The following is a 13,317-nucleotide window of genomic DNA, read 5'->3' as shown; positions in this document are numbered from 1 at the left end:
ACATTTTTAAAAGATGTGTCCAGAAGATGGAGGAAGGGGCATGCAACCCAGAATAAATACAAAAGAGTGACACAGCCTATGAGAAGAGTGTCCAAGAAGCTGCAGCCAAGGAAAAAAAGAGTAATTTTCAGATATGAGTGGAGAAGATTAAGATAAGGATAAAGTAGGCTCATGTGTTAGAGATATAGAAGTAGAATTCTAGGCAGAGTTATTTTATTCTTCTTTTCTACTCCCATTCTCTCCAACAAGGAAAATGGCATTCTTACTGATATCTAGAAATCATGTGAGGTGAAAAACTTTTGGAGCTCCTGGAGATATTGATCCTGGAAAGAAAGGAAGATTGGGGAGAGTGGATTAAGGGGTGGAACTAAAGAGATGAATGATCAATACACTGAAGACAAAACAACTTCTTCTCTGTTGTTAGAAAGGCTGGAAGTAGGACTAGTGGTTGAGCTTCTTGGGGTATAAGTGAAACCCTGTGGCTGAAAGTATTCAGAGATGATATGTCCCTCAATCAGGGATGTTTTAGAAAGAACAGCCTTGTGGGATGGGAGATTGGACTAGATAGCTGCTGCTGATCTCCTCTTTTATGTGGTTCTGTGATTAGTGTTTGGAAAAGGAACAGATCAGCAGGTGGAACCAGATTGTTTAAGTCAAGTCTTTGTGGAGGACATGGGATTGGAGTTGATCTTTAAGAATGATTACAGAAGAAGAAGAAGAAGAAGAGGGCTCTTCCTTATGAGAAAACAACTTGGGCATTGGTTCAGAGCCAGAACTGACCGTGATCTGAATCATTTCAGTGAGAAGTTTGGGAGATACATTTTTCTTGAGAAGGAATAAAATGAGAATGGATACATAGGAGGGATCCAGATTATTATGGTGAGTTAGACAATTAGACTGACGAGTTTTGACTTTGCCCTATAGGCGTTGGCAACCAACTTGCATTTTTGCATAAATAATTTTGAATAGTATCAGAGCTGTAGATGCTATAGTTCAGGAGAGGTAGCAGCTTGGTTGTGGCAGTAATTCTTTTGCAGATGTTGGGTGAGCTAAAATCCCTTCCAATTTTGAGATCCTTTATGTAGGTAAGTAAAAGAATAGAGAAAAGACTTGAGACAGAAAAACAGTAGATTGTTGGGAGTGATACAGGAATTAAATAATAAGAACCAATTACTCAGCATTGATAATGGAAGAGATTGGTTGGATACAAAGAGCTTCTTGAAGGAAGAATAGACAAGATGTAGTAAATGAATAGGATCAATGAGATGAAGGAAGGATGGATTTAATTTATCATCTCTATGCAGATGACATACAGATCTGTACTCCCTGCCAAAGTGGTTTTTCTAAAGCATAGATCTGAACATACTCCGCCACCACCTCCTCCCTCTTTCTCAGGGGCTCCCTATTATCTACAGAATAAAATATAAATTGGTCCATTTGGCATTAAAGTTCTTCATAATCTCTCACTCTTCCTCCCTTTCTTTCTAATCTTAGGACACTTTAGTCCCTTCTACAAACTCTATAATCCAGCTTCAGAGGTTGACTTACATTCCTTGAATGTGACTCTCCAAATTGTCTTCTTCGTGGTGTAACTTCCCTGCTGCCTTCTGCCGGAGACCTTTCCCACTCCCTTCCACTGCTAGACTATTCCCTTCTCAGATTACCTTCCCTTTCTCCTGTGCTTGTTTTCTATCTTGTATGACTCCCCTCCTTAGAATAGAAGCTCCTAGAGGACAGGGGCATCATGTTTACATGCCTGTTCATCACTCCATTAGCTAGCCCTAGTCCCTTACTGAACTCTGATACTTTCTCACCAGCTGCCTGTGCGCGTTCCTTTGTCATTGTTGTTTTTATTTTGAAATCAACAGGCACCCAATTAAATGGACATTTTTTTATAGATGTAAAACAGAAGAAAAGGATTCTCCACTATGCTTGCAGATGTCTGTTAGGGGCAACTTGTTTTTCTTCCAAAATAAATATTAAGTTCAGCCTGTAGCTCTCAAAGGGATCTGGCTTGATTCTGCTTCTTAATGGGTTTCCTTGTGTTCTCTGCATTTTAACAGAAGAGGCTTCCTTTACCCACTTGTCTTTGTTTGGTTCCTCTCCTATCCATATCCACCTTGACTTCCCATCCCAGTAGTAGAAAAAGAAAGTGACTGTATTAAGTCGTTCAGTCCGTAAACATTTAGTAAATGTCTCCTGTGTGTTTGGCACTGTGCTAAATGCTGCAAAAGACAGTCCCTGTCCTCCAGGAACCCACATTCTAAGGGAGGGTTCAGCTAACCAGCAGGCTGATTCCAGGGCAAATAAGGAATAGATAAGAGAGCAGACCCTGATCCAAGAGGGGCTAGGGAAGACTTCCTGTACTGGGAGTGGGTGGAGGAGGAGGGGGAAGGTTCCAGGGATGGGAGAGGATCAGAGCCAAGAGATGGACAAATTCTCACATTGATCATATATGAAAATATATGTCTTATTCTGCATCTTGAGCTTTAGAACATTTCAAGCTTTAATTTCAAACCAGAATGTTCGAAACAGAACTTAATATCTTTTCCTCCCAACTCATTCTTCTCCCTGATTCTCTGTTATTGTCAAGGACCCTGTCATCCTTCCACTTACTCAGTTCACAACCTCATAATTATCTTTGACTACTCAGTTCTCCCTTACCCCATACATCTAATCAGTTGTTTGTATTTCCAAAATATCTTACATTCATCCCCTTCTCCCTCCCATACAGCTTTCATTTTAGTTTAGTCCTTCATAATCTCTTGTCCGAATATTGTAATGCCTACTAATTTGTCTCCCTGACTCTAGTCTCTCCCCACTCCTCCACACAGCTTGCCAGAGTGATTTTCCTAAAGCATAAGTCTGACTCTGTCACTCTCCCATTCAGGAAACTCTAGAGGTTTCCTATTACCTCTAGATCAAATGTAAAATCCTCTGTTTGGAATTTAAAGGCCTTACAACCTAATGACGCCAACATTTAGACATCCTGTGGTCCTAACAAACCAATCTTCTTAACTATTCTTCATCCACAACCTTCCAGTTGCTATTTCTATGCTTGAAGAATAGAGCTGATGAGGTCTCTATTTTAAATCTAACAACTTGAGAATGGATCTGCACTCCAAAGCAGAAAGTAGCAGTTGTGCTCCCCAGCTTGGGAACTGAACCCACTCTTGTATAACCCTAGAGTCAGTGAATCCTGGCTATGGATGGGTCAGAGGGAATCTGAGAGAACATGTCAGGACTCTCACTGTGCTCCAGATTGAAGGGGCTGCTCAGAATTTAGTTTTATTCATTAGCACCCAAGTCTAAAAATTCACCAGTGTGGACTGTGATGAAATATATATACATGATGTCCAAGCCAATCTGATTTGTATTAATTGTAGGGTATATAGTATCTTACTTTGCTGAGCTACAGTTTGAGAGCCATGATTCTTGTTTGAAAATATTAATTTAAATATTCATGATTTTATATATTGAATTCATGAGATCCTAATTCTGAACATGTAAAATAGATCAAGGAGTCTAAAGTATGTTGTAATTTTTTTTCACCCTGGTATTAAAGGTACATTGCTTATAAAATACATAATAGATTTTAAAACCAATTTATTCCTCTCCCAAAAGAGAAATCTTCCAAGTTCTTGTTAGTGAATGAGCATATGTTTACAGCTGTTGCACAAATACTTTTATTGTAATGTTTAAGGGTAAAAACATTTATCATTTGTTTTCTAGATTTTACCCGAGAAAGACAATAGGCTCTTCTCATCATTTTCAAAGATGCATTTCAGACTATGGCACAAGAGCTTCCAGAAGTTATAAAAATTAATTTTTTCATCGCACAAATCTTCTTGGATAGATAGCTATCATATTATTGAAGATTTCCAGAGAAAGACCTTTTCCAATTTCTGTAGTAACTTGATATTCTTAATCACTTTTATAGCAAGAAAATTTTTTCTTCTAATTAACCTAAATCACTTTAATTTCCTTTTATCTGTTTTTTCCTCAAAGCTGTCTTTTCCTGGCTGAATGTCCTGGTAATCGGGTGCAGGCAATGCCTAGAGTCTCCTTTCTTTCCTCTTTAGTGTGCTTTTTCAAGTTAATATATAATCACCTTTTTGAGAAATTAGGGGAGCAGATGCCACACTTAGCACTATAGAATCCTAGAGTTGGAGCTTTGAGAGACCATAGGAAACATTTACTTCAATACTCTTGTTTTATTGGTGAGAAAATGGACACCCCCAAAGAATGACTTACTCAAAAGCAAACAACTAGTTAGTGGCAGAACTGAGACTGGAGCCTGGACCTTGGGGGTCATAGGATCTATTGTAGTTTCTCCTTTCACAACATCGCTTTCTCATTCCTAGATCTCTACTCCCATCCATTACCAGGCTCTTGAATCACCCCAACTGTTAGAATAACCTCATTATAAGAACAGCTAGGTGATGCAGTGGATAGAGCACTGGCCCTGGAGTCAAGGGGATCCGAGTTCAAATCCAGTCTCAGACACTTAATAAATTACCTATGTGACCTTAGGCAAGTCACTTAACCCTGTTGCTTTGCAAACCTCCTCCCCACCAAAGCCTTGCTATGAATTGGCTTGCCTCTTAATTGAACTTCTTGCCTCTAATCTCCACCTCCTCCAGCCCATTCTCCATATACCTGCCAAAGTACAGTCTCCCCATATCACCCTGCTCAGTAAACCCAAGTAGCTCCCTGATCCTCAAGGATAAAATATGGTGGCACAGTGGAAAAAGGATTGGGCCAGCTGCAGGGTCTTTTCACAGGGTCTGTTCTTTCCACACTAACATGTAGATCTGGAGTCCTTCCCCCACCCCACCCCCCAAGACTGGCAGCTCCTTGAAGGCAGAGGTGGTTGGACAGCTAAGGTCTAGGATGGTGTCTGACACCCAACAGGAGTTTGACCCTATTGATTGATTGAACCGGATACCAAAGTAGGCAGCCTGTTAATTCTGCTAAATGGCTGGTTTTCCACTGTTTTGTCTTCTAATCTGCTCTGGCATCCAGTTTAGATTTTATTTCTCTTTGTCATCATTCCTCTGTCTTCTTCATCATAGCTTCTACTGTGATGGTACAGAAGAAAAAAACAAAAGACGTCTTCTTGCTTTTTACCTTTTTTTTCCTGTGAACTCCATCTTACTGTATAATCTTTCTCTGCCCTTGAGCCTACATTTGCATTAAATCCAAATGACCTTCCCAGTTTACCTTATCCCTTCTAGTACTCCTCCCCCCTCCTCTCTACCTGCTTCCCAGCTCTCTCTTGTCCCCTGCCCACAAGAACACCTCTTCCAAACAATGCATTTAATACATTCCTTCCCCAGGGACTTGTGAGGATTAATTAGTTGATGTCTGTAAAGTACTTGGGAACATAAAATACTCCCGGGTAGTGCTCTGTGATGACATTATTGCTTTTAAAATTCAGCTACAGCTTCTGTTCTCCAAGCTGGTTTTTTTTTTTTTCCTGTATGTCATTATCCACTTTTGACTTTCTGTGATAGTGGGTCTGTTTCTTTTCCTTCTTTTCTCAGGATGAGACTTTATAGGAACTTAATAAATGTTTATCAAATGAATAAAACTGTATTCTTCTTAACGAATAAAATATTTGCTTTCTTGTGTTGCAGAAAAAAAGGATTTGATATTAAATGGGTGGATGACACGCATGCTCTTGGAGTCTTCTCCAGTCCAATTACAGGTATTTCTTTTATCTCTCCTTAGTCTCCTATCAGTCAAAGGACCCAGACTTGTTTAGAGGAGACATTAGATCCTTCAGGTATTTGAAGAGCTTGTTCACACTGACCCTAGAGGGTAAAATTTCTAAAAGGCAAACTTCAGCTTGATGTTAAGAAGAACTTTCTCAGGATTAGAGCTGCTGAAGGTCAGTGGATTATGTCCAGCGTCTCTAGGAAGGGACCAGAGAGGGCTGTCTTCAGTATAATAGGTTAAATCTGATGGCCCTGGGGTCCCTTCGAACTCTGAAATTCTGATTCCTTTTCTTTCCTGCCCTTCTTTTCCTCCTAGAATAGGACTGCCATTATCTGGTCTAATGCAGGTTGGAATTTCTCTTCAGATAATAAGGGCTCTGGGACAACTTCAGGTTTTTTTTAAAGTGGTATCTTGGCACTTTGATCTACAGAGGATGATGATACAGGGAGAGGAATCCGCCATTTGAAGGATTAGTTCTGGATTTGATGGGCAGTATTACACTGACTTACTAATACCTGGAGGAGGAGGTATTTCCACTGTACTTTTGATGTTATTTCATCACCATAAGAAATAATGACATCATAAATCTGAACACAACTCCTACCCCCTACACTATCCCTCCAGAAGCACCAGAAGTCATTGAATTGTACTGAGAAAAGACCCCTTGAAAGTGTGGCAGTGCACACTTTAGTCATCACTTACCTTCATGTATGTCTGCAGCCCCATGAGGGAACTGAAAGGAAGTGAGCTTTTTAGATGTTCACCTCCCCCTGTGAACTCCACCTCCCTCCCCCCATCAGTCCCTGGAGCCAGGACCTGCTGGCTGCATATCCTGAGGCCCTGCTGGAGCTTCTGCCACACAAGAAGATTCAAGAAATGCTAGTTGAACAAGTGAAGAAGTGGTGGACTCTATTCCTTCCCTAAAATTTTTTTTTATCTCAAATAAGTTCCTTCTGAGAACCAGCTACAGATTTTTCTTTGCTTCATTGCATTCCATCTATTCTTAACGTGTTAATGTCACAATTCTCTGCAGCTCGTGATGCCCTGAACACTAAGCACATGATGGTGAAGATTCGGCCACTGTCTCAGGCCACCAGAGCCGCCAAAGCCAAAGCCAGAGCTTGTGCTGGTGAGTTGGGGCGCTCCTTGGGCCCTGGTTGGCCCCAATGCCTGAGCTGTGGGGCCCCTGTCTGGTCCGGAAATCCAGGGGGCACTGAAGGCCGTGGGTGGGTTGGGCCGCCACCGCAGGCCCATTCTGTGTCTGAGCACCGCGAGGCCTGGGTCTGGATGAGCCCGACCTGCTTAATGGAGTCACTGCTTAAAGTTGTGTTATTGTCGATGGATGATGGAGCCGAGTTGTGCTTCACAATGGTAATTTCCTGTGATGCTCATCTAACACTGGTATTAATTACTGCTGATGCAGCCCTTGTTAGTCTATTTGGGATGTTAATGACTGTGTTAAATCACTGAGGACTGAGCTGCTCCCTGCTTTGCTTCCTCCCCCTCCCTGCCTCCTCCTTAGAGTTTCTCCAGCCGGCCAAGGCCCGTCCAGAGACTTCGGCTGCCCTGGCCCGAAGGCTGGTCATCAGTGCCCTTGGGGTGCGGAGTCCGCGGACCAAAGCAGAACGGGATGCTGAGCTCAAGAAGCTGCAGGAAGCCCGTGGTGAGTGGAAGCCAGGAATCCTTCCCTGACTCTTTTGAAGAACTTTCCTTGAACCTCCCTTGAAGGCCAGTGAAGAGAGACAATAACCTGTTTCATTTTGCTATTTCCTTCCCTTTGAAAGCTCTCAGGGATAATGAGATGGTTCTTGTGCTGATATTTGGGAGGAAAAACATTCTAAAATCTGTTGCTAGTTTTATACCTAGCCAGATATTCTAATCAGTGTTCCTTGCAATGTTTTTCATGAGATATGTATCAACCCTCTAGATAACATCTAGGATGCTTTGTAAAGCATGTCTTCCCCAACCTCTAGCAAGGACTTTCTTATGAAATGCATTTCCAGTTGAAATCCTGTTTCTAACATGAGAGGAAATTTGCTATTTTCTCAGCATATTCATTACATCACAGTGTTCTATATTTCAGACAGATCTGATCTTATCAATACTTAGGTAATGCCAGCAATTCTGTTAACAACTAGAGAGAATCATTTTTTTTTCCCCCAGTCTAAGACAGTCCTGAACATTTCCAGTATGACATGATCTGAAGTCCCTGTTTTCTAATTATTTACTGGTAGCTAGAGTTCTAGGAAAATGTTTCTAGCCCATAGGTAGATTTTTTTTTTCCCTTTTCCCCACAGTTGGGAGCTGAAGTTAATCTGTTTCTTTCCCTTTATTGGCTGTTGACTTCTTCGTAAAGGCTTGGACTTCTGGCTTGGCTCCTAAGTACTTTTTATCAACATTTAAGGTTTGGACAGTCTCATTGCCCCAGCTTACGATCTGGGGAATCTGTGAAGGCAATTTATTCTGAGAATTCCACTTACCAGAAAGTAACTTCATTTTTCCATTAAATGAATTGAAGTTTCCAAGCCCTTGTTTATTGCTGGTCTAACAAGGCCATTAATACTTCCTGTCCACTCTGCTCTGGTGATAGCCTCCAGCTTGTGGCCTCTCAGCTGCACTGACCAGATAACCAGTGACAGAGTGTGTCACGGTGGGTGCTGAAGTTTTAGAGCTGGACTCAAACAGTTTTTGAAACCTTAATGATTACAATGACTTCTCCACTGTGCTCCATTACTGAAGGCCCCTCGGAGGCTCTCAAGGCAGGAGAGAGAGGTTTCCCGTTGTTTTTGAGGAGGCAGGAGCTAAAGGGCTATGTGAAGACCACTCGGAGGTTAACCCTTGACTTACAAGTGGAATGTAACCCTCCCTTTTGGTGCTCCTCACTTCTGAACAGACAGTATTAGGAGGAGAACCCCCATGTCAGGGCCCAACTATGCAGAATATATAGAGATGATGTGGATATCGGGACTGTGGCTTCTCTGTGCTGGAAGAGAGGGAGGCAATTGTCTGAGCCAGGCCCTGGGTTAAAGGGTTTTACAGATATTATCTCATTTGATCTTCACAATAGCCCTGAGAGAGGCAGAGTTAAAGAATCTGTAGCAGATGTGGGTTCAACAGTGAAGAAGTATCTGAGGCCAGACCAGAATTCAAGGCTTCCTGACTCCAGGCCCAGAAAGGCCATTATCTTAGTGTGGTGACCTATTGGGGCAAGTTTGTTGTTTCTGGTGGGACTGATGGTCTAAAGATCCATCTTCATAGACTCTTTCTTCCTTATTTTCCAGAGATCTTCCTAATCTTTGTATTTGAAAACAGGATTTGTGCAGAAGGCTTTCATGTTGTAGTAAAACCTTCTCTTTTACTAGGTCTGTTCCAGATTAAGTGGATGCTATTGTGTTTCTGTGGAGCCCCAAAATGTCCACTTTCGGGCAGCTAGGTGGCGCAGTGGATAAAGCACCAGCCCTGGAGTCAGGAGTACCTGGGTTCAAATCCGGTCTCAGACACTTAATAATTACCCAGCTGTGTGGCCTTGGGCAAGCCACTTAACCCCATTTGCCTTGCAGAAAAAAAAAAATGTCCACTTTCAACATCTGAATTCGGATGAGAGAAAACTCTAGAAGAAATGGAAACCCACACAGCACTATTTCCATCACTTTTTATCCACGATACTTTATATTTCAAAACATTGATCAAATCCTACCACTGTCAGGAAGCCCCCCCCATTCATGGGTTAAAAAAATATATATATCTCCCTGAGGTATCTTAGACAAGTAGTTTCTCTTTTCATCGCTGCCCTGCAAGATTAAAGTTAAAAATACAAAACCATAAAAATCCTATCATCAAGCCAGGTTGGATGAGACCTTGAGGCCACATCATACTTAAACCTTCCCTGGAAAATGATAATCAATTCTGTTGTTGAAAGACTCCAGAGGAAGAAATTCCACAACCTTTGGTAACCTCTTTCAGTTTCTAACAGCTTCCCTTGCCAGGAATTCTTAAGCCTAAATTTGTTGTTGTTCTTATTAACCCCTTTTTCTAGTTCTCTCTTTGTGAAAGTAGAGTATCCTTACAAAAAAGACTTAGGAATGGACACTGATCTGAGTTAGTAGTTGGAAAATCTGTGTTCTGGTCTAGCTCTACCATAAGAAAGTCCTCATTCTCCAGTTCCTAGTTCTGTAAAATGGACATAAGGATACTTGACCTCCCTCCCTGAGGGAGTTTTTGAGAAGATAAAAATGAGATAGTATATGAATTGTAGAGGAGAGTAGACCTCAGTTTTCTCTTCTTAAAATGATCAGGTTGAATTAGGTGATTCTGCAACTAAGGAATTCTATTCAGATGCTCTTGTGATTGTTACTGGGGTAACATTATAACAGTATTGGCATTATTGTTCCTAAAAGCATCATGTCCTTATCCCTTAGCCTTCTCTAGAACTACTTGATCCCTTTGTCTTCCTCCTGAGCCTTATTTAATCATCATCGTGTCTGACTTCTTATCTCCTTTTAAAATTTTCTCCATCCTTTTAGTGTAGAACCTGGACAGCACAAGAACCTGTCCTGTTCATGGATTTGTGGTTTTGCATGCTCAGTGTTCTCTTGTGAAGCCATGAGGGAAAACTTGACTTTGAAAGCCCTGGGGAACTGACCCTATTCACCTTAGACAACATCCCCTCTCACACCAGTTTGTGATACCTGCCTCAATTTGAGTGCCCACTTTCTTCCCAAGTTTTCAGTAATTCTAGTTTACACTCCCCTTGGTTCTGCTATTGCGGCTGAGGTTGTAGACTGGAAGAGAGAATAAAAAGTCAGCCCTCATTACCCAGTCTACCAAATTAAATCATTAGTAATTTTAAAAGCAAGACATTTTCATAACTGACTCTGGAGGTGCTAATGATAGAATTTTCTTAGAGAATTTCTGAGGTGGAAGGAACCTGAGGCCCCTGAGTCCAGTCCATACCCACTGAGACTCTCTGGGTTCAGATCCAGTCTCTGAGATTCTGACCTCTGTGACCATCAACATATCACCTCCCCTCTCCCAACCTCTGTCTTCAGCTATCAAAGGAGGCCTCTGGGGGCCCTACCAGCTCCAGAACACTACTCCGTTGAACTTTCTGTATGCATAACAAATGGTCATTCACTTTTGACTTGAAGATCTCCAGTGATGGAGTCAACCCACTACCTCATGAGGAACTCCTTCCATTTTTGGACAGCTTAGGAAATTACTCTCACTTGCCACTTAAAATAGTTTTCTTTACTTTTATGAACTTCATAAACATCAACAGTGCAAACGTATTAAAATGTACACACATTTATAAGGATTGTACATAAAATGAAATTTTTAGTTTGTATTGAAAATTGTATATTAAACCTGACACGATAGTAAAAATATGACCTTAATTGTTTGTGTTCCCTTCTGAACTTATTTTTATTATTTATCTAGTATTCTGGCAAAAGCTGAAAAATGTTGTTTCAACTAGAAAATAATGCATTTAATAGTTGAAAGACTTTTGTTTTTTAATCTCAAATTAATACTAGTTTAATGAATTCCCCATGATCTTCCTTCTTGTAAATATTTATTAAGTCACTAAGAGTTTCCACATTCCTAAGTGTTATTAGGAATTCAGAAATATCATTCATAACTCCTGCCTTAATGAAGCTTACAGTCCATTTGGGATGACAATTCAATTCATTTTTATAAACGACTGTACAAGATGGTAGGAAAGAAGCAAAATTAGATAGGCCCTCCCTTTGGGGGGGCTCATGGAACTCCCAGCCTAATACATAATAAATAGATTAGAATAATCTAAAAGGTCAAGTCAGAAGGGAACAATGGCTCCTGTCTTGGACATGTCAGCATTCCTGTTGATGCATCCCATTGTTGAACTGTTTTCAAATCATACAACTGCATTTGTATCACTTAGAAAATGTTCTTGGGGCAGGGGGAAGCAAGATTAGGTGAAAAATTGTAAAACTCAAAATAAATAAAATCTTTCTAAAAAAAAGATACCTTTAACAGAAATGCTGGCTATATTGGAGGATGAGAGAATAAAGTCTTAACAAGCCCTGCTTTCAAAAAAAAAATTTTTTTTTTTACTTGTTCCCTGAGTGTATTTCCAATTTAGATTACTCCTTATATAATTTTTGCTATCACCAGCACATTCACTCTATGTCCTGCCCCCCCCTTCAGGGTCATTAATAACTTTAATGAACATTTCATTCCTTCTGGCATGCAGCCATAAAGTGCTTACCTCATCACAACCCTGAGCCTCTGTCATGGAATTCTCATGCCCATTTCCAGAAAGTGAAACTGAGAACTAGAGGTACAGTGATTTGCCCAGGGTCACAGAGCTAATGGGTGATAGGGCCAGGACATAAATCTAGGCCTTCTGACTTCTCCAATCCCCCTCTCTTTCCACTGAAACAGTGATGAAAATGTTTAATAACCCTAGCCTAGAATACCTGTTGAATACCATTTAGTTCCTCAGATTGATAATACTAACCCATAGATTATCATCCTTTAAGTATGACCTTTCATGGCAGTGTATCTCCCCACCTCTAGGGTAACTGTTCTCTAAGTTGAACTGTATTTTCTCAGTATATTGATAAATATCTAAATGCTTGCTAAATCAAGAATCTAAAGTCTTACCAAAATCAAGATAGGCCACATTTTTCATTTCCTTTGATTTAGGATATCAGATTAGTATAGTTGGACTTGTTCTTTAGAAAACCATGCTCATTATTATTCTGTTGGTGTTTGTGAATTGATTTTGTGATGATTTTTTTCATTATTTCCCAGGTGTAGAAGTAAATCATACAGGTCGTATCCCCTTTCTCTTTTTAAAATGAAAACACTGGCCCATTTCCAATCTTTCACACCCCAAGTCTGAGAAATGGAAGCTAGTGACCCTTTGGTGACTGTAGTCCCAATTCATTTAAAACCAGGAAATGTATAAATCATTAGACCCTGTTTATTTTTTTTTATTTTGTAGATTTTTTTCAAGGCAATGGGGTTAAGTGGCTTGCCCAAGGCCACACCGCTGGGTAATTATTAAGTTTCTGAGGTCAGATTTGAACCCAGGTACTCCTGACTCCAAGGCCGGTGCTCTATTCACTGCACCACCTAGCCACCGCCCCCCTCCCCCCGTTTATTTGAATGTATTGAGGTGCTGTCATACTCTGGTACAGTTCTCTGTTCTTTCTTCCTCTCCTCATCTGTATTTCACTTATCCCTGTTCTTAGCTTCTGCATCACTTATAAATCAACTTAGAGCTTTGCAAAAACAGGCAAAACAACCCCCTACCTCCTATTAGTGTTTTCTATTATCTTGGGTTGGATAAAGGGACAGCATTTGTCTTAACTTTCCTGTTTGTGTTTCCAGATTGTATTTTAAGTGGCAGTGAGGCCTAAGGGGAAGAGCACTCTGCTGAGAGTGGATCCCAGGGTGGACTTTGGAAGTCCCTCCTTGGGCCTCCTTTCCTTGTTTATAGAGCAAGGTGGCATGAACATCTTTTCCTCAGCTCAGATATTCTCTTATTTTAGGCCTATTTGAGCAGTTCAGAATGGATTTACTGTTGTTTTCTCCCCCTCGCTAATGGTGGAG

The 13,317-nt window shown here is 40.8% G+C and overlaps 1 protein-coding gene across 3 annotated transcripts in view; it reads left to right on the top strand.

Moving 5' to 3' along the window:
* R3HCC1L (R3H domain and coiled-coil containing 1 like) overlaps positions 1 to 13,317 on the top strand; it is a 125,754-nt gene that overhangs the window by 102,710 nt on the left and 9,727 nt on the right. For all 3 annotated transcript variants that reach the window (XR_012477842.1, XM_074233188.1, XM_074233189.1), the window contains exons 5-7: positions 5,640 to 5,710; positions 6,755 to 6,850; positions 7,244 to 7,384. Coding sequence is in view for 2 of the 3 variants with exons in the window: in XM_074233188.1 (XP_074089289.1) it covers positions 5,640 to 5,710; positions 6,755 to 6,850; positions 7,244 to 7,384 (308 nt within the window). In the remaining variant the exon portion in view is untranslated. The remainder of the gene's footprint in view (positions 1 to 5,639; positions 5,711 to 6,754; positions 6,851 to 7,243; positions 7,385 to 13,317) is intronic.

Source organism: Macrotis lagotis, chromosome 4, assembly GCF_037893015.1.
Source record: "Macrotis lagotis isolate mMagLag1 chromosome 4, bilby.v1.9.chrom.fasta, whole genome shotgun sequence".
NCBI classification, from domain to species: Eukaryota; Metazoa; Chordata; class Mammalia; order Peramelemorphia; family Peramelidae; genus Macrotis; species Macrotis lagotis.
The sequence above is the reverse complement of the archived record's forward strand: the minus strand, read 5'-3'. Positions and strand labels throughout refer to the sequence as shown.